Below are 23,412 nucleotides of genomic sequence, written 5' to 3' on the forward strand. Positions count from 1 at the left end.
TATCCAACACACACAAACAAGAATATCTAGATTCATGAATGACTATTTATCACTGGGTCAAATGGGTACAGCTATGACTTGTCAAATGTTATGAAAATTAATATAGGCTGTCTGATCAAAAGAGCCCACACGATCCTACATAACATGGAACTGACCACTAGATTTCACAAAAGGTGGTGACAAGCATTGTGTTGATAGCAGAGAGACACAAACAGTAGATGGTTCGGTCAGGAGAGCTCAGTGACTCTGAATGTGGATTAGTCATTGGTAGGCTTCCCACACATCCAGGATTAGCTTGGATAGTCCTTATCTTTTTAGAGCTGCCAGGAGTAATGTACAGGATTGTAAAAGGTCCAGGGTTTGACAATTTTTTGACGGGTGAGGATTTCTTAAAATTTTAGACCTATATGTTCGAAATGGCATTTTTAAATGCAATCTTATGGCTGTGCCTCTCTCAGCTGACATTGGAGCGGGTGCTAACATTGATGGGGGGAATGGCTGCCAGTTCCACCACAACTTTTTACTTAGTCATTTGGCAACACAATAGGGGCAATGTGTTCATGTTGTTTTTGTGTGAAAAATGACTCATGTACATCTTTTTGATCATTTTACCTCTCTTCGTTTTTTGTCTCATGGTTTAGCAATGGTCGAAAGAATGTAGGTGTTTCACATTAACTTGTAATAGGAATACAAATTTTTGAAATCTCAGGATTAATTCAGAACTTTCTTCTAGTGGATTTAATTATGTAATGAAAACAAACAAACCACTTTTGAAAAAAAGTCATGTCTAATGAAAAGTACAACTGAATAAATAAAGTTAAATGCTTCAGTAAACTGTTAAGACTTTTAAAAATATGTCCTGGGTTGGACCCCAAATAATATGGCAAGACTAGTCATTGGATATCACCTTAATAACAAATTCATCAGGGTCATTTCAACCCTTCTAAAAGTGCTCAAGTCAACTGTTGCTGATGTGATTGCAAAGTGTTAATGTGAAGGAATAACCACAGCTAAAACGAGACCACGCACATCCCATGAATTGAAAAATAGGGACCATCGAGCATTGCAAAGCATTTTTTTTAAAAAAATTATTTTTTATTTATTTATTATTATTATTTTTTTCACGAAATCAGCAGAAGGAATCACTCATGAGTCCCAAAATGCTACCAGCAGTCCAGTTAGCACAATGACAAAATTAATAGAGTACAATGGTCCAACAGCTCCTCATAAATCACACATTGCCACTGTCAATGCTAGGTGACGCTCGACAGTGTATAAAGACTGACACCACTGGACAGTGGATGACTAGAAACGAGTGATTTCGAGTGATGAATCACAATATACCTTGTGGCAAACTGATGGGAGGATGTGGGTTTGGAATATTCTTGGAGAATGCTACCTACCATCATGTATAGTGCCAACAGTGAAGTACAAAGAAGATGGTGTCAGACTATGTGGATGTTTTTTGATTATGGCGTTTTCCCCCGTATCTCATTTAAGAAAATGTTAAATGTGGAAGGATATGAATGTACTTTATAGCACTGTGTACTGCATACAGTAAAGGAACAGTTCGGATATGATGACTGTTTGTATGAGTATCAACATTACAGTGAACCCTGTCATACACCAGCATCTATGAGGCAATATTATTTGGACAATAATGTTCCTGAAATGGACTGACCTGCCCCAAACAAAATGAATGAGTTACAATATTGACTTCACTCCAGGATTCAGTGTATAAGATCACCAGATTCTCTGGTTTTGACTCTTATGGAAGAAAGGGCTACCATTCTTCCACAGACATTCAGCCTCCTCATTGAAAGTGTCCCCAGTAGAGTTGAAGCAGTCATAGATGAGAAGGGTGGACATAACCGCATACTAATGTCCACTAATAGGTGTCTGGATACTTTTGATCAGATAGTGTACTTAATTGCATAATATGAACATTACACGTGAGTAGCATCACTGGAGAAGAGAGCCTGAAACTTTATCATTACTGACCATGTAAATAAATGTCAAAATAAGTGACTGTAGCATATGCCCTTCATTCTCTGAATCATCTCATGTAATCCTTATCTTTGAGGCTTTATTCACAGCTACTGTCTACCACAAGGAAGGGGCTTCAGTTGACAATAATGCATCTCCACAGGATTCTGTAAGGTCAGGGGTAACATGCTTCACCATTTGTTGATGGGACTGGATTATCACTTGGACACATCCTCTGAACAATGCAAATTTATGTTTATGGACATAATTGCCCCATGGCTTGTGAAACTGTTGATAAGTGGTATTTTCTTTCAGAATAAAACTTCTTTGGTTGTGTAATGCTTTCAGTACATAAGTAACCTGAAAGTGTATACATGCTTTGTGTACATCCAGTATGTGTCTAAGTAATCATTAAAGTGTCTCAAATGTTAAGATATTAATAAAAAATATTAAAAAAGTTCACTCACAACCATTTTTAGGATATGAGTTCAGTTAGAATATATCTTCCTATAGAAATTTGCTATGGTTATCTAAAGTAATGTTACTGATAAAAAAATATACATTCTCTAATTTCTTTGCAATCAAGCTCACCAGGATTTCAATTTCAGTTTCAGTATTTGAAAAACTTGTTCACAAGCAGTAGACCATTCAAATTTGGCACCTTTGCATCAAAGCACAGTTAAGGAGCCCAAAACTGTGCGATATTCATTAGGAAGTGGGAATAACAATAGATTTTACCCATAAATTCAAGGAATTCTTTTTAAGTCATTGGACTGGACACTTTTTCCCATGTCATTAAAAACTGGTGCTTCTATAAACAGCATAATAATCTTGTCTGATACAGCATGATGAACAATAATTTTACGTTCACAAAACATTGTTGGCTGTTACAACCTGTTATCTATGGTGTTATCTAAACAACTAACACTCACAGGAGCTGACTGACTAAGTTGCACTAAGTAGCACAGAGAAATGCCAGAAGAGCTGGTGAAGCCGATGGAGAGCTGTTGATACTGAAACAGGCCCAAGAATGTGTTAACTGCAAGAAAGCACTGTGACTGCATTGAACACGCCTTGGAGGTACATGTCTGTAAAATCTACTTTTTCTTCATCAGTCACAAGGAATCAAGAAAAAAGTCAGTAATAGACTGAGTGCTGACTGCCTTTAAATCACACATACAGTAATCTGAGCAGTCCAATGTGTTTGCAAATAATAACGAAGAATATTGCCCACAAACTACATTGGACTGAATGGACAATGTGCTGTTCTTGTACTGTCATGTATCAAACTGGAATGATTGACACAGAATATTGAAGTCAGCATGTGTCCAGCATATGTGTACAGACATGCTACACTGTATTTGTATCATTTAACAAGCATCTGTGAGCAATATGTACATGGACATGGCCTTTTGAACAAGGTGCAGTGTGTTTTTAAATATTTTAGTGATAATAAACATTTATAATGTGCTTAGTTGGCTTGTTGGTGTACTTGTTGCTTATGATGTGAGATGCAGCTACACCAAGCTGACAGAGCAAGATTTACAATGAGTGGCTAGGCAATTTGTGTTCTGTCCACTCTGTGGCAGGAGAAGGTAACCAGGCTGACTATAGCATGACTGGAACCTAACTGTGCACTACAGTGACATCCTGACTGCGCTGAAGATGCTTCTCTGCTCCCTGAACTAATTAAAAACTTTGCACAATTGACAAAATTTCAGATGATGGTGAGTTTGATAGGTATAATGTCTTCACTTGTATCTCTTTATCCCGGGCTAACCATACAGTGCAATCACAAACTGAGAAGTCTGCATAAGACTACTTACTTTGAGGATTATTGCAAACAGATTACAACACTGACAAAATTTTCTCAGTTGTGCCACCAAATCAGAACAGGACTGGATGGGGACTTTGGTAACTGGAGTAACTGCAGCTGGACTTCTTGTACAACAAAAATCTGTTTGCTACAGTATGTAGACATCACCCCACTAACACAGGAAAAAGACACAGTATTGAAGTCCTGCAGAGGGCACAATTTGCAAAAAAAGTAAATTATGTCCTGAGAAGCCAAGCAAAAATTAAGACCAGCTTAACTGTAGGTTGTGTTATGAGATGCACAGCAAAATGATGCTGAAGACATTCTGGTATACTTACCAATCATCAACACTCTCAGTAAATGAGGGAAAAACTAGGTTTGGCAATGTCATTAATTGTAACTGTTTGTTGTTGTAGAAGTTTTGTACATTCCTTTTGGTTTTATAACAGTTCCTATAATGCTTGTTCCATGGTGATTTCTTGTAGATTTGTAGTCTCTTACTGTGATGTCTGAATATCACAATTTATTAAATCCAAGACAAAATGCACTTGAAGAATGGAGTTGGTTATTTGCATATTCCATGGATCATAACTGCGGTCTCAACTCAGTTAACAAATACATTACACTTCCCAAGTAAAAAGAAATGGCAACGTGATCTTATAAATGATTGTTTTAAGCTACATTTCTTTCCATACACTATATTATTACACATTCAGATATTTTTCTAGAGTAGGAGTCATCAGACAGACATCTTTCAGGTTCTTGTTTGAAGTTGATTTTATATCTATTAGGGTCTTCTGAGAAAAGTACATAGACATGATAGCTGTAGATAGCAGAGTCATCAACAAAATAGATGAAAAAGTTCTGCCAGAATAAATGCCCAGTTTACAAACAGTTCCATAACAATTTCTTTCTGGTGGCATCCACATGGAATCTGGCTGGAGTAAGAAGCCTGGACATATGACCATGGGCAGGTGTCTTCATGGCACTGCAGTTCGAACAGAGGTACTTCTTGATCCTAAGTTTCTAATTATGGCAGGGAGCAGTGTTGCTGGCAACAGTTGAACCACAACAACTGATGAAGCTCAATCACCATATCAGTATCAGTACTAATATTCTTTTCTCTGTCAAGGGATTATATATGTAGTCTGTTGAAAGCTGAGTAGGTAACAAGGTAATGAGCCATTAACTGAATACAAAATGACTCCATTGATCGAAAATCCTAGCACTGAAGGTAACAAATGGACCTGCTAGTTATATGACATTAACCTAACCAGAATGAATAGACTTCAGTGCTAGGGTTATCTGATAATGCCATATGCCCAAATGTGTCATTCTGGATCAATAACGTCTTTTTCTGGTACTGCGTACTGCAGAATTTGAATACGCACCAGACGTCATGGACGTCGAAGACCCCTAGAGGTCTCTGCACCATCGCGCCATAAGGCGTGGCGGAGGGCGCCTCCTGGCCCACATTTAGTGTGAGGGCGCCACAGTGGTACACGTGGTCCCCGTGGCCAATGGCGGCACCCCCGATCATGTATTTAAGCGCCTGCCTCTCGCTCAGCCAGCGAGTCTAATCGTTGCAAGCGTCTTGACCTATTGCCTCGACGACGGACAGCATGTTTACCATTCTTTGTTTTCATTACTAGTGGACGTCTTGGATTCATTTGGTTGTCTCTGTCACTCCGTTGCTTCTTGCCTGTTGTCATTGTAAGATCTCTCTTGATCGTCCATTGTTGTTTCATGCCTGTCCTTTCCGTTCAATTGTTTGGTCACGGGCCGCTCTCTGTTTGGTCCCACCGCACTTTCTTGGCCGCCACATTACAACATTTTATATTCAGTTAATGACTCATTACCTTGTGACCTAATCGGCTTTCTACAGGGAACATATTTGGTTCACCATGGTCACTTTTCTCCATGTTACTTGATGTCATGGCTCTGTAACGTTAAGGAATTATCACTGCCCTTACTGGAGGGAATCAAAATGCACAGAGTCCCACTCACTTTTTTTAAAGGCCCAAGAGATGTAATGAATGTAAAACAAAGGATGTAAAACAATGCAGTTCAACATCACTGGGCAACATTATAGGTAACAAGACTCTCCACCTGAAGGTGAGCGAATAAAACTCTCAAAATGCACTGTGGCGCTACCAAAAAATAATATAGACTGTATGAAGCACATTTTATTTGGAAGCTAACATCCTTGCTCTACAACATTTTGTAACTGAGCGCTGTGGACCATTTCAATTAGGTTCTGTGGAAGGATGCCCCCCTCCTATTTTTGTAAATATGTATTACATATTCTTGTTTCGTGACATGTTCTACATCCTTGAGGACCTACAGAACAAAAGGTATAGCTATTCTAATCTAAAGCAGTAACCTACAGGAAGTTTTCATTTTATTCTTGTGCCTGAATAGAAATAAATATCGGTTTAATAAAATTTTATAAGATTTCAAAATGACATATGACTGTACAACTTAAACAACCACAGTTTCCTGTAGGCAATTTAAAACATATCAAAAAGTTTGATATTTACACAATTCACAGCAATAAAATTCTCTGCTAATACACATAAGCCAGCAACAGCATACAATGCCTCACAGAAGAAGTATTCATCCAAATATGTCGTCATCATCGTAGGTAACTATTTCCCGTTTGTCCTTATGGCTTCCTTTCTGGGAATGGCTGGCAGCTGTAAAAATGATGCATTTGTAGAAATGATGAATTTACAGTGAGCAACAACAGATGCAGCATTAAATAATGACAAAAGCTAAATACATGTACTGACTATTTTTCAACAGCAAGAAAGAGGACTAAAATCAGCATGTAACTTAAAATATACTGAATACTTGAACAAACAAAGAAAGTAGAAATATTGATTCAGTTGTATTTATTTGTCTGTATCATTTGTGCCCTTTGTTGAAAGCCAAGATTGGGATTTTAAGGCCCTTTCTTAAATACAGCCAGATATTCAACAAATGAAAAATGTTGTACTACATATTTAGTCTAACCCTCCAAATTCAGTACAGAAACAAAGAAAATGTTAGGAAATGAAACAAAAAGTTACACAGGTTGGAAGTTAAGCATCTGTACAATTCATTAACCTTACGTTAAACTTAACACCTTTTGTGCTCATTTAACAAAGCCATTAGGTCCTTGAGCTCATGTTAACAGATTCAAGGAGGAAATTTTCAGAGAACCATTTCCCACTCTATGTTCTAATTTATTTTTTATATAGTTCTTTTCAATTCAAAACATATTACCTATTGGATTTCTAATCTGAATAATCAGACACAGATTCGCTAAGGTTACAGTCTAAACTTTTGTACTAGTAATATGCTGGTTTGCATAAATCAAGAAAAACTTATAAAAAATGTATATTCAAAATGTTATCTGTTGAAAGTGATGAAACTTACGAACAGTTTGGAAAACAATATAGTGCAAAGAACACAATTAATATATCTCTGAAGTTTAATTGAAGTGTGAATTTAGAACATGAGTGAAATGTATGATATAGATGTATGATTTTTGGTATGGCATAAATGCCATCAACACAGAATTTGATTAGTCAGAATAAAAATACAGAACACTCAGTGATATATGACACTTTTGATGGTGGTAGCCGTGAGCTCATTAAGAAATGAATCCCTCTCCTCTTCTCAGTATGGCAAGGGGTTGAGGATAAGAACTGGTAGCAGATGCATGTCTCCTGAGAGCATCAATGTTTGTTAGTTAGTTGGTTGTGTGTTCCACTGATCAATTGCACGGTATGGTAGCTGTTGTGATGTGGAACATGTCAAGTGCACAAGAAACGCACATATGAAACAAATTTTTTAAATATGTATATATTACAATACAGAGTTAAAGATTAATATTTCTATTATTTACCCCATTCCCTTAAATGGCACAAAATGCATATATTATATTTATAGATCTATTTATTCCTATTCAAGAATTCATCCATGCTATAGAAGGAGCTGTCAAAGAGATATGATTTCAATTTGTTTTTGAAGCCATTACTGCTGTCTGTCAGACACTTTATTTCGTCTGGAAATTTGTTGAAAATTTTTACAGCAGCTTGTTTTACCCCTTTCTGTGCTAAAGATAGGTTGAGCAAAGGCTAGTGTAAGTCTTTCTTTTTTCTGGTATTATAATCAGGAATGTCACTGTTGTTTATAAACTGGTCCATGTTGTTGAGAACAAATTTCATTAGTGAGTAGATATATTGTGAGGCTGTTGTAAGAATTCCCAATCTTTTACAAAGATGCCTACAAGATGTGCGACTATGAACCCCACACATTATTCTAAACACTTTCTTTTGAGCAGTGAATACTTTTTGTCTAAATGTTGAGTTACTCCAAAATATTATTCCGTATGACATCAGAGAGTGAAAGCATGCAAAGTATGTTAGCTTACTAATTTCTATACCCTCAAACTTGGCAATTATTCTGATTCCAAAAGTTGCTGAACCTAGTCATTTTAGGAGATCCAAAATATGAATTTTCCAATTAAGATTCTCATCTATATGTACACCCAAAAACTTAGTATGCTCTACCCTGTCTACTGAATGTCCGTTGTTGTGTTATATTTATTGAAGGAATTGTACTTTTTGCAGCAGAAAATTGGATGTACTGTGTTTTTTCAAAGTTTAGAGCAAGCCCATTTGCAGAAAACCAATTAATGACTTTTCCAAAGACCTTATTTGTATCACTTCCAATTTGACTTTCTTTTACTGGATTAATAATGATGCTTGTATCATCAGCAAACAGTGACAGTTCAGCTTCCTGTTTCAGATAGGAAGGGAGGTCGTTCACACATATCAAGAACAGAAGGGGACCCATGATTGAACCCTGTGGAACACCTAATGTAATTTCATCCCAGTTAGATGAAGTGGCACACTTATTTAAATCACTTGACCCATATAAGGAAACTTTTTGCTTCCTGTTCTGAAGGTATGACTTACACCACTCATATGTTATTCCATTTATACCATAGGATTGTAATTTCTGTAACATAATGTCATGGTTCACACAATCAAATGCTTTGGACAAGTCACAGAAAATTCCTATTGGTGACATTTTACTATTTAAAGACTCTATTATGTGGACAGTGAAATTGTATATTGCTGTCTCAGTGGAACAGCATTTTTGAAATCCGAACTGTGATTTACTAAGTATCCCATTACTGATGAGATGACTAACCACTCTTGAATACATTACTTTTTCGAAGAATTTTGAGAATGCTGTAAGCAAGGATACTGGACGATAATTATTGAGATCTGTGGTGTCCCCCTTTTTGTAGAGAGGCCTGACAATGGCATATTTTAACCTGTCTGAGAAAATAGTTTACATTACATATGCATTACATATGTGACTCAAAGAACATCAGCTGTAATTGCTCCACATTGTTTTAATATCTTATTAGAGATGTCATCTATTCCAAAAGAACATTTATTTTTCAGAGATTTAATAATTTTACTTATTTCACAAGAGGTTGTTAGGTGAAACTTAATATGACTAAAGTTTTTCAAAACAGACTCTTCCATGTACTGCCTAGCTTTTTCTTTGGATCCGTTCTCACCAATTTTTTTCTCCTACATTTAAGAAATGGTTGTTAAATACATTAGCTTCTTGTGTACTGTTGGTTAGGATGGCCTCGTTCTCTTTAACAGTTATACAACCTACCCCAGTGGTTACTTTTCCTGTCTCCCTTCGAACAACATTCCATATTGATTTGATTTTATTGCCAGAGTTGTTTATTTCTTCTGTAACATACATATTTCTCGATTTCCTTACAACATTTCTCAGTATGTTACAATAATTTTATAGTGTAAAACTACTTCTGGATCTTTACTAGTTCTTGCTGTCTCATACTCCTTTTTCTTTCTGAAGACACTTTAATACCTGTAGTAATCCAAGAATTCTTTGAAAAGTGTGTGGCGTTACACTTAGTAATTTCCTATGGGAAACAATGTACAAAGAAGGATATAAATTTATCAAGAAATATATTGCACTTTGTAGTAACACGATTCACGTGGTCCATCGCACTTCACATAGTCTAGACTGGGAATGTCTGCTAGGCATGCCCGATGTAAAATTGACTGGGCACGACCCGTGCTATCTGAGTTGTTGTTCCGCTGGCAGAGGGCACACCCGAATTCTCACGTGCCCTCTGGTGGAGAGCACTTTACTTGCGGCAACTACTGTCCTTTACATGCCGTGTCGATGTGCGCCTCCCGTGATTATTCTGGTGGCTACTGCACTCCTCCTCCTTTGGGGGGTGAAGCCATTGTGATCCACTGCATCGGAAGGTGGAGCATCATGCAGTAGTGATAACCTCCACATCCATTGGAATGCTGGAGTCGAGGGGATCTGCCAACCCCTGAACCTTCAAATACGGTTGAGAGTGACCCACACGAAGAGGCCCCTGTCGTCCCACCACTGGAGCCTGGGACAAAATGGGCAACAAGCTGTCGAACTCCGGATCCCGTTCCACCTTGGGAGGGCAAGACCCAGTGGTGGGGATGAAGGGGAAGGCACGACCACAGGTGAACCAGCCTCCTGAGAAACTGGGCCTGCGAGGGGGCCGGCTCTCACCGGGGCATCTCTAACGATGGTGATGCCGGTGCTGGAGCTACTGGAGGCTGCCAAGGCTGAGAATCATCGCAGTGTGGTAGAGGCACAGGTGGGAGGGGCGGTAGTGTCCCCTGAGGAAACAACACGGATGCCGGCAATGGGGAAGCTGGCGTCCGAGGGGTCGGAGGGTGGGTGCCCAAACATGGACGTAGCTGATTTTGGTGACGATGTACCTCCCGGTCCCCCGCCTGCAAGGTATAGAGCCTGCGGCCATGGCAGTGCAGGACCACTGCCGGTATCTAACGTGGATTGCAACCAAACCCACGTGCCCAGAGCGACATACCCGGTGGAAAGCCGGGAAACCTGTTTTGCGAAGACTGGTGAGGACCAGGCTGAAGGAGGTGCAGCAAAGTCCTAGGTTGGCGCCTGTGGAGGAGCTCTGCAGGGCTGCATTTTCCCATCGGTGTGGTCTGGTATGCCGTCAGGAAAAACGTCAACGCCTCCTCAGAAATTCGGGCACATACTTTTTCATCTGCGTCTTAACGTGCGCACCAAGCGCTCGGCTTCCCCATTCAATTGTGGATGAAAGGGGGGAGAGCAAACGTGCCGAATACTGAAGCACCTACAAAAATCCTGGAAGGTCTGCGAAATAAACTGCGGTCCATTGTCCGATACCAGGTGACTGGCAGACCTTCCACAGAAAAGATTTTTGCAAGTGCCTGGATTGCAACTTATGAAGTGGTTGAGAAGCAGCGAACCACATATGGGAATCGGGAATAAGCATCAATGACAATGAGCCAAAAGCCATTGAGAAACAGGCCCGCAAAATCTATGTGAACATGCTCCCATGCCTGGGTTGCAGGCGGCCATGAAGAGAACGCTGACCTGGGAGATGCCTGTCGGCTTGCACACTGGGAACAGGCGGCCACCAAGTGCTAAATTTCTCTGTCAATACCGGGCCAATACACATGTCTGTGAGCCAAGGTTTTAGTACGGGAAACACCCCAGTGCCCTTCATGTAATAACGTGAGGACCTCCCTTCGCAAACTTGCAGGAACAACCACGCGAGGAGCTATATCATTGGTAGCCAGAAGGAGAACTCCTTCCAAGACTGAGAGGCGGTCTCGTAGAACAAAATAATTATGAAGAGGGTCCGAGGCCAGCCAGGAGGGCGGTACCACCACCCCTGCTGAATGAGGTGAACAACTTGCCAGAGAACTGGGTCAGCTGCCGTTTCCCTGGTGACTCTAGAACTAGTGATCGGGAAGCCATCAACTGCTTGGCAGGATGCCACATCCAAATGATAATCTCCTCCTGATCGAACTTAGGATCTGGGCCCACCTGAAGATGGGAAAGGGCGTCAGCGTTGGCATGCTGTCTGGTAGGGCGAAAATGAATGTCATAATGGTACTTCGAGAGGAACAAGGCCCAGCACTGCAGTCTGTGGGCCGCCCTATCCAGAATCTGAGAGGGGGGGCCAAATAACGATATTAATGGCTTATGGTCAGTGATTAACTGAAACTTTGTGCCATACAAGATAGGGTGGAAATTGGTAACACCGTAGACAATGGCCAAAGCCTCTTTCCCCACCTGTGAGTAATGGGACTGCGCGGGACTAAGAGTTTTAGACGCAAATGCCAGTGGCTGCTCGGAGCCATCCGCGTTGCAATGGGCCAGGACCGCCCCCACCCCATACTGTGAAGCATTTGTAGCCAGGACCAATGGCTTACTGGGGTCAAAAGTAGCCAAACAAGGCGCTGACATGAGGAGGCCCTTCAACGAGGTGAATGCATGCTCACATGCCAGTGACCAATCAAAAGGAACACCCTTGTGCAGAAGACAGTACAGGGGGCAGGCTATGGTGGAAGCCCTTGGAATGGACCGGTGGTAATAGGCAATCTTGCCTAAAAAAAGCTTGTGACTCCTTCAGCGAAGCGGGCTGCGGAAGGTTGACGATACCTTGGACCAAACTTCCTAGCGGCTGGACGCCATGCCGAGAGATGGTGTAGCCCACATACTCAATGGACAGTTGGAAGAAGTTCGACTTACGCAGGTTGTAACACAGGCCCACGGACCTGAATTTAAGAAAGAGGGTTCGAAGGTTGTGCAAGTTTTCCTTCGTGCTGTGGCCTATGACAATTATGCTGTCCAGGTAATTAATACAATGAGGGATGGTCGACATGACGTGCTCAAGATAACGCTGAAATATCGCCAGGGCACTGGATATTCCGAAGGCCAACCGCTGGTATTGGTAAAGGCCAAACGGGGTGTTGACGACCGCCAGCCGTTTGGAGTCCTCATCAAGTGGTATCTGATGATAAGTCTCCGAAAGATCGATTTTCGAAAAATATTGGCCTCCCGCCACGGCGGAGAACAATTCATCAGAACAAGGCAAGGGATAGGTGTCCACCACCAATTGGGAATTAATGGAGGCCTTGAAATCACCAAAATGAAGTAATTTTCCTGAGGGTTTCCTGACAATAATGAGGGGCGAAGCCCATTCACTGGAAGAAATGGGCAGAATGACCTCGAGGGCTGTCAGCCAGTCTAGCTCTGCTTTTACCTGAGGGCAGAGAGCCAAGGGGATCTGCCTCGCGCGTAGAAAATGTGGGCGAGCCAACGCCTTCAACGTGAAGTGAGCTTCAAAGTCTGAAACACGCCCCAGGCCCTCCTCAAAGACAGTCAAAGGTCAAATATTCCAATGATTGATAGGGAACGTCTTCGGAGACCAACCGTATGGTCTCTGTGATAGAAAAACCAAAAGCTTGAAAGGCATCCAATCCAAAAAGGTTAGCGGACCTCACATCACTGACAACAATAAAAGTAAGAGGCCGAGAGACTGATTAGTAAGTAATGTCGGTCGTGAATTGACCCAGTAGGGGAATGACCTGTTTACCATAACCGCGGAAACGCCAGTAAACTGGCGCCAATGGGGGCGACCCAAGATAAGAGTAAGTTTGTGCATTCAACAAGGAAACTGCCGCACCCGTATCGACTTGCAGTTGTAAGCGGAGCGACCGAACCGACACCTCGATAAAGAGTTTGTGTGCCGATGCGTCGGGAGCCTGGCCCAATGAAACTTCCTGAATATCAACGTCTATGTCCTCTGTACATGCTTCCTTCGATTCTTTGAGGCTGAGCAGCAAAATTTAGCAAATGTGTCCATTTTTTATTACATTTGTGACAAATGGCTCAACGCTGGGGGCACTCTGACCGATCATGATGTATATTGCACGACGCACAAGATGGTGACAGGGGACGGCGGTCGGAACTCTGTTTACACGCTGTGCGGGAGTACCGTAACGACCGGATTGAACTGCTCACATGTCATCCACCCCGGACGCAGTGGACAAGGCCGCGCCCCCCCTGAACTGCTGTGATGTCGCACCATGCTTCCAACTGTTGAACTGCGGTGTGAGAGACTTCATACGATTGGGCAATGGACAGGACTTCCTCAAGGGAAGTGTCTTCCAACTGCAGGGCCCATTGCTGGACCTCCCTATCAGGGGCCGAACGAACAATGACGTCACGCACCATAACAGGGGCATACGACTCTCGCGACTGCTTCGTGACAAAATGACACTCGCGACTAAGACCGTGCAGGATAGCGACCCACGCCCGGTAAGACTGATGGGGCTGTTTCTTGCATTAATAGAACTTGACCCTAGCTGCCACAACATGCGTGCAGCAGCGATAATATGAAGACCGCAGTGAACACAATGCGTTAAAAGACAAGGACGAGGGTTCCTGCAACGGCGCTAGCTGCCGCAAAACTTGATACAGTGAGGGAGATATCCAAGACGAGAAAAGAGCATGACATACCTCCACATCGGCAACATGAAATGCCTGGAAATGCTGCCAAAGGCAATGTTCATATGCATCCCAATCCTCCACCGTCTTGTCATACGGGGGAAAGGGAGGAGGGAACGGCGCTGGAGTAGACTGCGTGGAGAGCAACGCCGGAAGTGCTTGTTTCAAGGTTGCCATGAGCTCCGTCTGCTGCTCAACCAAAACCCACACTAAATCCTCCATGCTGTGGATAAGCTGCGAAACCGGAACAACGATGCAACACGCGAAAGAACGGCCCTACTTGTCGCCAATTGTGTAGTAGCACGATTCACGTGGTCCGTCGCACTTCACATAGTCTAGACTGGGAACCGTCTGCTAGGCATGCCCGATGTAAAACTGACTGGGCATGGCCCGTGCTGTCTGAGTTGTTGTTCCATCGGCATAGGGTGCGGCCGAATTCTCCTCGTATGCCCTCTGGTGGACGGGACTTTACTTGTGGCAACTATTGTCCGTGACACGCCATGCCGATGTGTGCCCCCCGCGATCGTTCTGGTGGCTACTGCACTCCTCCTCCTTCGGGGGGTGAAGCCATTGTGATCCACAGTGTCGGAAGGTGGAGCGTTGTGCAGCAGCAATGACCTCCACGTCCATTTGAATGCCGGAGTCGGGGGGATCTGCCAACCCTTGAGCCGGAACCTTTGAATATGGTTCAAAGTGGCTACTGCACACTTATCATTAGCATTTGTCTCATTATATACATGTCCCCAATTAACATTTCTTAAGCTTTCTCTTAAGTGTTTGACAGATACCGGGTTGAGTGACCTCAATGGTTTCTGAACTGTACACCCTGCTTGGTTTTGTAAGTTAATCAGTTGTGCATCATGGTCTGACAATCCATTTACCACAGGGAAAGCACATGTTTGTTTTACATCCTCTTTCTGTACAAATACATTATCTATTAGCATGCTACTGTCCTGTAGGGAAATTGATCACTGATTCTAAGTTATACATAGTTAATAACACTTCTAGTTCATTTTTCCTATCAGAATTGCTTACAAAGTTTACATTGAAATCACCACAGATTAATAACTTCTTCTTTTTGTCTGACAGACAGCATAATAGGGAGTCAAACTTTTTTATGAACAGCTCCCAGTCTGCTAATGGGGACCTGTACACTGTTGCTAATATCAGTACTACACTATCTAGCTGAAATTCATATGCACAAAACTCAAAGTGCTGATCAACACAAAATTTGCTTACTTCTACAGTTTTGCATTTATACCCTTGTTTTATAAAAATGGCAACTCCTCCTTTATCCATCCTAGATCTACAAGTGTAAGATGTAAATTATACCCACTTATACTGACACTAACCATGCCCACAGTTACATGGTGTTCAGACAGACAGAGTACATCAATCTCTTTCTTATTTTTGAGATCATCTAAACACACTAATAGCTCATCTACTTTATTTTTTATTCCCCTGATATTTTGATGAAGTATGTTGATACTGCCCTTAGCTTTACCCCTATTAACTTTACGTGAAGTTTCTTTTATTCTATTTATCTTGACTGTCATCTGTTTGGACTTCGGCTTTAACCTAAAAAACCTGTCTGTCTGGACCCATTAGCCACAGGGATCACCCCTTGTGTGACTGTGGACCCCCTTACAGTTACTGCTAGTAGAGAAACTACCGTATTTACTCGAATCTAAGCCGCACTTTTTTTCTGGTTTTTGTAATCCAAAAAAACCGCCTGCAACTTACAATCGAGTGCAAAATAAGCGGAAGTTCTGAAAAATTTTGGTAGGTGCCACCACAACTAACTTCTGCCGTTGAATATATGTAGTGCTACACAGGCATGCTTTGCAGGCACAAAAATAAATACTGGCGCCAAAACCTCTGTGTCAGTAAATACATTTAAAAAAAAAGTGGAAGACGAGCTTTTTTTTCTCTGCCCCGAGTTTTGACCACTGCATTTTCATACATTGTAGTAAGTAAATACAAATTAAGTATTGTTCATCTTCGAATTTAGCAGCATTTCAATGTACTACGTAAGTCCAACTGGCAAGACTGTTTGGGATGTTTGTCAATATGGCCAACTCTATGGTCTGAATTTTTTCTTACCTGTGAGAAGAGATAGGAACTTTCATGAATTGTGAATCACGTGCAATATTCTCTTCACCATAAGAATAATACGAATATAAACATTTTGCCATGTATTCTTTCGTGTTTGCTGCTATTTCATTAAAAACCTGTCTGCCTAATAAACTATGAAACTAGAGTGAGACAACAGCAAACGCGGAAGAATATACATATCATGTCACGTTTATATTCGTACTATTCTTGTGCCTAATAGTGATACAGTCAGAAATGAAGTGCGGCAATTGACTAGATTTTTAAATCTAAGGTGACTAATTTCTGCGCAGAATGTAATGTACTAAAGAGGAGTCTGCAAAGATTTTCAAATGGAGAAAAATTTTTGCTAAACTCTCGTTCAGAACATCTTCTGCATTCTATTATTTGCTTCTTGTAGATCATTACCAAAGAAAGCAGCAGTGTAAGAAGATTCCTCTTTTTCCTTTTTTATTATTATTTTTAAATTGTAAGCGGCAGTAGTGTGCACAAAAGCAAGCCACGCCGCTAGCGGCGACAGGCCGTAAACACAGAATGCAACAAACAATGCATAACACAGTATAGTAATATATTTTTAGCTTAGAGTGACATAAACACCTATAACAAAGAGAACGGCACTTATCATATCAAAGAAAAATAAGCAATAAATTCAAACGAGATGAAGCACGTGAAAAAGGAAGGATACCCGTATAAATACGGACGGAGTGCCTGACGCATAGCAATGGCCACCTGGTATAGCTTAACTGCTAAGCTTACGACTCGAACCAAACTACTGTAGCTGTATCATCATTCATTCGACCTAAACTGTCTCTCATATTACAATGGATCAACATTGTTTTGATTTGGAGGTGCAGCCTAAAACTTCTCTCCCCCCTTGAATTTCGAGGCTTAAATTTCAGGTGCGGCTTAGATTCAGGAAATTTCTTTCCTTGATTTTGAGTCTCATTTTTCAGGTGCGGCTTAGATTCGAGTGTGGCTTAGATTCGAGTAAATACGGTAACTTACTTTTCCCCATCCTATTCAGGTGCAGGCCATGTGTAGTATATCCCCACCTACCAATAGAATTTACTGGAACAACACTTACGTGAGATTTTGTCGGTGTCTGGAGAACCCTGTTCAGCTCAGTGTTAACATGCTCCCCCAACTATAATTACCTGATCTTCCTTCTCAAAGTCCCTGCATTGCTGACCTAAGTTTTCTGTCACCTGGCTAAGGCTAGCATTTGGTTTCACTAAACTTGTGACCTGCTGTGAAGCTGCTGGCCCACACCCCTCCCATGACAGCTGCCTATATGCAGAATTCTTCTTTTCCTATTCTGGTTTGATCCTGACCTGTCTCTTTTCTTTAAGCTAATGTGTGAGATGATATTTGTACACACGCTGATACCTCTTTTGTCAAGTGGTGTAATCATAAAACCATAATTTACAGCACTGGCAATGTAAACTAATCCTGTCATTTATAAAGATACCACAATAATTCATAACATACCATTAATGCTTAGATGTATTTGTACATATAAATTTCAAGAAGTTAATTTCTGTAGTCTTTGTTGACCAAAGGTGAGAAAGGGGCTTCACATAAAATTAAGAAGAGTAAAAAAAACTATAATTTTTTCCCGTGACTAATTCAGGCTTATTGATGAGGTAAAATTGCCATATAATACCTATTGTAGACCATGCCGAAGATGATGATGCATCATTAATGGGCTGTATGACAGGCTGCCTCCTGGCCAAAGAAACTTTTAACTGTATGCCAGATACAATGGATCCATCAGTCTGAAAGAATAAAAGAAATAATAAATAACTACCACAATCTGATTAACTACCACATAATGGATAATACAGGGTATACATAAAGTCCAGGGACACTTTCAATTATTTATTGCACAAGAATAAAAATTGTACAGATGTCATAATACATATTACATTTGAAGAGAAACTGTGAAAGTTTTTTTTTTTTCAAACATTCAATATGCGAACCATGAGTGAGCCGGCAGATAATTGTTGCCATACCTATCCCAGCACGGCCTTGTTAACTGTGGCAGACGCTTCCTGTATTCTCTCTCAGAGCTCTGCTACATCACATAGTTGTAGGGGTACATACATCAGATCTTTAATGTGTCCCCACAGAAAAAAGTCACACTGAGTGAGATCTGGTGATCATGGAGGCCATTTCATGATACAGCTGTCCCCTTTTGTAGCACGGCCAATCCATCGACTAATGCAGACTATCGGCAAATTACCAAATTATGGTGTGGTGGTGTACATGGGAAAAAAAAACTTTCAGGGATTCTCTTTAAAATGACATATGTATAATATCTGGTTCTTTTGCAATAAATATGTGAAGGTGTTCCCAGACTTTATGTACACCCTGTATACATAAATCCCACTGACTAAGAATTATTACTCTTTCTGGTCAGCAACATGTGATGATAGGAATTATGAAAATTAAATATATACTCAAACAAAAATTATATTAATAAATAAGCCACCAGCATCAGCAACATATTTCTTTCCTGTGCTTGCCTTACCAAACTTTTGTGGGCACAGATTTTTTTCCTCTTCAATTCTTAACTTCCAAGTTAATTATGTATCAGCTATTAGACACATTTATCATTAAACTAAATAATACATGAGACAGAAATCTATTAACCACTTTATAGACTGAGAACAAGTTGTCCTTAAGGCATCCCATAACACCCATGTCATCTAGATCTACAAGTACAAAAAATACTCTATAAGCTACCATACAAAAATGGGAAAGTGTTCTTCATATAATTCATTGTTATTTCTCATGTCTTCTCTGTAAATCAAGCAAGTGAGAAATAGCACTGTACATCTCTGTATATACATTACTTTCATTTGTTTTTCTCTTTTAGAGAATGAAACTGTGTTTCTTCCTATAATTATTGTTCTCATGTTCCCTTGAGTAAATGAAGCTGTCCCCAACCTAAATATTGGTTTCAACACCACATTTTTTTACTCTAACTGCAAGGTGACTTAAATGAAATGTTAACATTTCAAAAATATGTGTACTAACAATGTCAATATTTCATAGTGAAGCGAGCAGCAGCTTGTAACCAGTTTTGTGGAAACTGCCTGAATTGAAGTCCCCCATCACTATGAAGTCGATGTTGTTTCCACCACAACAACTCTTAGAGAGCAGTAGTGACTTGAGAGAGCAGCAAAACTCAACCAGATTCCATACCGGGCCTGTTTGTAAAGTGGTGCATGCATGGAAAGAAGTGTACATTCACTAGAAACAAATAGAGGTTTGGATGCCACATTACACTATAGAGCCATGTTACACTATAGGTCCTCTTTGCATGGTTAGGTAAATGGTCAGGGACACAAAAGTTGCATAACTGATTGCAATCTCTCCATTTTTAACCATGATTCACTAAAATATCTCCATTGGTGGTAAACAGATTAATTACATCATGATATTCTCGCATAATTGCCATGAGATGTCAGTCCAAACACCAAATCAATGTGGAGCAGAAAACATTCATGGCTCCTAAGAACCTTCCTGGCGTGCACTGCTTACATCAAACTAGTTGCACGAAAGTGTTTTCCCGGAATTTTATGCATATTTTTTTCGAACATATCATAAAAAATAGCATTATTCTGTAGATACTTTGTGCTACCTGTAAAAAGACAGGGCAGATCATTAGTTAATGTATATTCTTGTCCATGTCAGTTTTCACTAGAATGAATTAGATTTTTTCCATCAAGTAAAAATGAGAAACTCACAGGTATTATACACTCAAGGCTGTCTTCAGAAACTGATTGCATATGTTTTTATTACTTCATAAATGTCTACACAGCAAGCAGAAAATTTTGATAAAAGACCTTTGGCTTCTTTATTTCGTTAATGGTATCAGACTACAGATCTATTTTCAAAGTAATGGGACTGTAAAGGAACTTTCAATCAAGTCTTCCACATTATAACATCCACAGAACAAAAACTACAGAAACGAATAAAGTTCCACATTCAGCACGTTTTCTCTGCATATTTTGTGCATTATGTCATAAGGTGTAGGGCTACTATTTTGAAAAAAAAAACAAAGTTTGGTTGAAAAGAATATTACTTGCATAAAAATAAAACATCTTGGAAATGTGAGATATTAACTTATGAAGTCCAAGTAAATGTACATTTTAAGTAGTATGAATTCTTACATTTACATTGTAATATACACGAATTACTTATTGCAGAAAGGCAACTAGTCCAAAACTCATAAATTTCCTTTTCTTTAATGATTATAGCTCTGAGTGGATGAATGCATTGTTTGTGACAAAAAAGAAAGCTCTCTACTTGATAACATGGGTCTAGCAATGACATCAATTTTGCGTATACTGTGAATAGGAAACTAGTTTGGAACATGTTATCAGAAATAGAAGATGTTCCTAGACATCTTAAAAGCATTCTCACTACTTCAGAATACCCTGAGATGACCTTTTCGTCACATGCCACATGAATATTACTGGCTTGACAATGGATGCTTTTAGGCTGAGAAAAGTTGTACAACGTTTGACCTTTGGAATTCCCTTCAAAGAAAGCCTACATATCTGTACTGCTTATAAACAACAATAAAATAGATGACATTAAGAAATCTTTGCTTCCTATCCTGCAAGACAAGATGCAGTTTTACAATTCAGTCACATCATGGCCAACAACAATGGCATCTTGTAGTACAGATGAAGATAACTGAGTAACGCAACCATACAAAATGTAAAATATTATTCAGAAATATGCAACAATGTTTATTACAATAAAAGACATTTGTATGTACAACTCTATTTTAAAACAAGTATCTTAACCCTAAAATTAATTTGAACTCCAGTGTACTATAGGAAGGAACATGTCCAACACCAACAAAGTCATCCCCCTCTTTCCCTCATACTTGGCTTTTACACGAATATAATAATCAAGTACACCTACATCAATACACCAGAAATACTTGTCAGGAGATAAAAAGGCATTAAGCCGGTTTTAATCACTTTTTTATCTGTGTTATAAAAGTATGAAATGTTGACATGTTGCCTTTCTGCAGTAAGTGATTTATATACTCTCGTGTAATTGGTAATTGATAACCTGGATGTTTCAAGGAAATTACAGCATTCACTGATTGAAATTTGTTAAAACTAGTGGACTAAACTTAAAATACACTGCCAATATGTAAGCAGCGCATCATCAATTATGGCAATGGCAGAAATATTGAGGTGCAAACAATAAAACCAAAAATGAGTAAAGACAACCACTCATCTTGAGCTCATCAATGTCTAATGTATAGAAGCACAGGTGAGTATGCACATGTACTACGGAAAGAGCAGAAGTTTAATTCCTACATAATTCTCCATGTTGTTGCATGGGCCCATGTTCTATACATCTGTAAGCTATAGGTGAGTGGTTGCCTCTTTCCATTTTTATCTACTGTTGACTAAATTAACTATTCTAGTCCGCAAAACCAAATTTAAATAAACTTTAAAAACCAAGCTCAAACTGAAAACTTTTCTTACAGTAAATTCTCTCTTTATTGCCCACAAATGCAGATCAATTAACAAGCCACACAGTGGCAGTAGCAAAACACTGTAATGACAATTAAGATGGTCTAAATTTGCTGCATGGTCCAGACAAGAGAAAGGGCAGTGTTTTGTGCCACATCTTAACCAACATCCTTTTGTTCATGGCAGTACTGAATTCTTTATGCGCCCAAAGTTCTAACATTAGTATGACATCTTATGCAGGATTGTTAAGATATTAAATACTTGTATCACTGAAGTTAAAATTATTTCCTGTGTGAAATGGCACATTAACTTAATCTCTGTGAAAAAAAAAGACAAAGACATAAAACTTCCCTTTTAAGTACACACAGTACAAAGTTATTCGCAAGTTCACTATCACAAAATCAAAATCCATTAGTTGTACTTGAGCTTTAATTACAAAACAGTGTTAAAATTGAAATATCTAGTCTTAGTAGGTTATAAATAGAGAATTTTGCTACAGACCAAACAATTAGGTGTGCACTATTCATGTAAATTACATAAGAAAATAACAAATGTCCCAAATTGTAGTATTCCTTGCAAAACCGCACATAAAACATTGTTATGTTCAAACCAACTATTGGGTTGAGGACAGCTTCACTGTTTTTACCAAGAAACATAATATGAGAGCAGATTTTCATTACCATCATATACAAAAAGAGAAAGCTAATGATATAAATAGAGTCTGTAAAGGAACATGTCCACACAGACAATTTGTATGCGTTCATGAATACACATTAAGATGAAGCTTTGTACTTGATAAAAAGTACTAAACTCAAGATTTTATGAAGATGATTTTAGTTACCTCACTAATAGCATCTGCAGCTGCTTCCATCTTGTCAAAAGTTACAAAACCTCGGCTAAAATAAAACAAAGACAATACATATATTTAGAGAATATATTCTGCAGAATGTAACAGAGACAACTATGCAGATATCATTTATATTCTCACTTCTTTTCGATTTCCATTGTGACATTGACAATATTGCCATAACGCTGGAATTCTTTCCGAAGATAATCTTCTGTTATTTTATGACCTGCAACAAATATGGTATTTCCCTGCCTTGGCTTATCTGGTCTGCCTCTCTCTTCTCTGTCTCTAGCAGTGACAAAACTTTCATATAGATTCTGAAACAAAATAAAAAAGGGAAATGGTGTTAAAGGTTGAAAGTAGATGGTCTCCAAAGTTAACATTCAGTGAATGTAAACACAATAACTAATGAAAGACAACTGGATGGACCTGTTTATACTTGAAGCTACAAGAGTGGATCTAGTGTTTTTGTGTGATAAGGTCACTATCATGTCATATTTAAATTTACCATTAGTGTCAGCCCTCATTAGACTACACACCTACCAAATAGAATAAGTTATAAAACTTGAAAATTAATACAACTATAATTATAGCCCATTATTCTATATTTTGCAAAAAATACCATGAGCAAAACTAGGTATCTAGTTCTCAACTATGCAGCAAGAATAAGAAAACTGATACAGAATGGCATATGCTGAATTTGCAGAATGTATTCATGTAGTTCAGTTCTCTTCAGCATTCTGGCAAACCAACAA

The 23,412-nt window shown here is 39.6% G+C and overlaps 1 protein-coding gene across 1 annotated transcript in view; it reads right to left on the bottom strand.

Moving 5' to 3' along the window:
• Nucleotides 1–6,220: 6,220 nt before the first annotated feature.
• The window catches only part of LOC126269829 (negative elongation factor E), a 76,641-nt gene continuing 59,449 nt past the window's right edge, over nt 6,221–23,412 (bottom strand). The window contains exons 3-6 of the mRNA XM_049974021.1: nt 22,799–22,974; nt 22,652–22,706; nt 17,967–18,078; nt 6,221–6,498 (exon numbers count right to left, since the gene is read on the bottom strand). Coding sequence (XP_049829978.1) covers nt 6,419–6,498; nt 17,967–18,078; nt 22,652–22,706; nt 22,799–22,974 — 423 coding nt within the window. The 3' untranslated portion in view covers nt 6,221–6,418. The remainder of the gene's footprint in view (nt 6,499–17,966; nt 18,079–22,651; nt 22,707–22,798; nt 22,975–23,412) is intronic.

This window comes from Schistocerca gregaria, chromosome 1, assembly GCF_023897955.1.
Source record: "Schistocerca gregaria isolate iqSchGreg1 chromosome 1, iqSchGreg1.2, whole genome shotgun sequence".
In the NCBI taxonomy this organism is placed as follows: domain Eukaryota; kingdom Metazoa; phylum Arthropoda; class Insecta; order Orthoptera; family Acrididae; genus Schistocerca; species Schistocerca gregaria.